The sequence below is a fragment of the Telopea speciosissima genome, chromosome 3, assembly GCF_018873765.1.
Source record: "Telopea speciosissima isolate NSW1024214 ecotype Mountain lineage chromosome 3, Tspe_v1, whole genome shotgun sequence".
NCBI classification, from domain to species: Eukaryota; Viridiplantae; Streptophyta; class Magnoliopsida; order Proteales; family Proteaceae; genus Telopea; species Telopea speciosissima.
The window spans coordinates 25,986,873-25,989,588 of NC_057918.1; the positions used below are offsets into that span (position 1 = coordinate 25,986,873).

The 2,716-nt window shown below is 34.1% G+C and overlaps 1 protein-coding gene across 1 annotated transcript; it reads left to right on the plus strand.

Moving 5' to 3' along the window:
- LOC122656136 (inositol oxygenase 1) lies at window positions 1–1,967 on the plus strand. The gene is made up of 10 exons (XM_043850584.1): window positions 1–18; window positions 275–356; window positions 452–656; window positions 746–805; window positions 889–941; window positions 1,047–1,169; window positions 1,263–1,332; window positions 1,445–1,523; window positions 1,668–1,749; window positions 1,848–1,967. The coding sequence occupies exons 3-10, from the start codon at window positions 461–463 to the stop codon at window positions 1,872–1,874; spliced, it is 690 nt and encodes a 229-aa protein (XP_043706519.1). The 5' UTR covers window positions 1–18; window positions 275–356; window positions 452–460; the 3' UTR covers window positions 1,875–1,967.
- Window positions 1,968–2,716: the final 749 nt, after the last annotated feature.

A 2,716-nucleotide genomic window follows, 5' to 3' on the forward strand; every position in this document is an offset into this window, starting at 1 on the left:
ATTTGGCCAAACCTTCAGGTCTTTTTCTTGAAAATTCTTGACCTATCTTTTCCATCAAGAACTTCAATTTCCGAAATGGGATTCAATTTCCCCAACAATGTGTACCCTTTGTTAAGAGCAGATTTCTTATCTCAAAGGGTAACCATTGTTTGACTGTATCCGCCGATACCGATACGATACTGATACTTGGACCAACACGTGACTAAACTAGTTCTATTCAAATATTTTGAGTTTTTGACTGATGAGAAAAGTTTATGTAAAATGTGGTCAACAGAGATTATGATGCAGAGAGTGAAAGGAAAAAGTCTGTTGAAGAATTTTACAAGCAGAATCACATCAACCAAACATTTGATTTTGTAAGTCCATTTCTTTGATATGAAATTGTCTTTAACAGTTTTTGAAATTGGAAGCATAGCTTTGATTTTGATGATTATTTTTATGATCAATTCAGGTCAAGAGGATGAGGGAAGAGTATGGAAAACTGAACAGAGTAGAGATGAGCATTTGGGAATGCTGTGAACTTCTCAATGAGTTTATCGATGAAAGCGATCCTGATTTGGATGAGCCTCAAATTGAACACTTGCTCCAGACTGCTGAAGCAATCAGGAAAGACTATCCTAATGAAGATTGGCTTCATTTGACTGGTCTTATCCATGGTATATTACACATATAACCCTTCCCCCTCTCTGTCTCACTCTCTCACTCCCTCTGCAAATAATAATCTAATAATGTTAATGGATTTCAGATCTTGGGAAGGTCCTTCTTCACCGTAGCTTTGGACAACTGCCCCAATGGGCTGTTGTGGGTGAGAATCAAATCGTTTCATGAAGAAAACACTTCCTCCATTTATTGTTTGGAATTGAATTGCTCACAATATTCATACTACAGGTGATACATTCCCTGTTGGGTGTGCTTTTGATGAGTCCATTGTTCATCATAAAGTATAATTCTTACCTGCTTCAATTCTGTAGAATTGATTAGATATTGTTACAAGCAAATCCCTAACTTGAATTTATTTATAACTATTTTCATTGTTTATGTTACAGTATTTCAAGGAAAACCCTGATTACTACAATACAAAATACAATACCAAGTGTGGAATTTACACAGAGGGATGTGGCCTTAACAATGTGATGATGTCTTGGGGCCATGATGACTATATGTACTTGGTAATTCCTCTTTTACCCTTTTATTAGATTTGTATTAAACATTTTTCTCAACAAAAATTGTAGAATCTAACTATGGCTTATCAATCAATATAGGTGGCAAAGGAGAACAAGACAACTCTACCTTCAGCTGCCCTGTTCATCATCCGATATCATTCCTTCTATCGTAACTACCTAATCTATGCTCTCTAATTATTACAATCATATAAAATAGATACTAATTTTGTGATTAATCCATTTATCTGAAAGAAAAAAAAATTCAAACTATAATTTTGCAGCTTTACATAAATCTGGAGCATATAAACACTTAATGAATGAGGAGGATGTTGAGAATTTGAAGTGGCTTCATGTCTTCAAGTAAGATCCCCCTCTCTCCCACACACAACCCCACTCAAAAAAAAAAAAAAAAAAAAACTGTTTTTGATTTGGGCATTTTTTACTGGCAATTGTTAGCATGATTGCATTATTGTATAGTTTAACTCATTTTAATATTATTTGCAGCAAGTATGATCTCTACAGCAAAAGCAAAGTTAGGATTGATGTTGAGAAAGTCAAGCCTTACTATCTATCCCTCATTGAAAAGGTGAGCCTCACCTATGTTTATTCTCAAGTGACATTTTCTTTGAATTGCCATTTTCCCTCCCTTCCTTTTTCTTAATTAGATGAATATTGTTGTTGCAGTACTTTCCCTCAAAGCTAAGGTGGTGAGGTCAGTATAAGCAAATTGAAGAATAAATTTGAACAGTTTGAGCAGAAGATGGCCATGATGTAGACTTTGAGTTGCTGCCATTTTTTCTTCCCCACCCTTTCCCAAAAAAACAAAAAAAAAATTTCAATATGTGTAATAAATAAAGTATTTATTATTTGTTTGTGTAATTATTCAAAAGTTTCTCTGATTCTCTGTTCTACTGAAGTAAATAAAGTATTTATGTGTTTATGTAATTATTCAAAAGTTTCTCTAATTGTCTGTTCTACTGTCTCTCATCTTTAATTGTTTTAACCATTGAAGTTAATATTAAGAAAATCAGAGGGTGAAGTGTAATTTACCCAATTTATTTTAAAAATAAATCAGTAATGAACATTGTTCAAATCCTGAACATCAAAGCTTGTAACTGAGTAGATTCAAGGACACAATTGATGAAGGAAGCATTCACTTCTCATGCCATTGATATCTTGACTTTAGCTTATTAAAACTTTTAAGGAGATACAGTTAGTGACTCGATGGAAAAGACTCGAAACCTTTGCCACTTCAGTGCCGTATTGGTTGGATGAGGACCATGGGTTCTCATCATTATCATTTCATTAACACTTCAAGCTTGATTACTTCTACATTAATTTTTAATCATGTGAATAGTTAACACCTTGGATGGGTAGAGAACCCAAACTGCAGTTTCAAGTTTCAACAGTTATTTTCAGTCTAAACGTCTCTTTTACAATATCAGCGATTTGGTTGAATCGATCCAAATAGTTTCAAAGATTGGAATGAGAGCTGTTGAATTGCCTGCTTTCGGATGTTTCAGAGAAGTCGATTCTAGGGTTTTTGGGGTTGA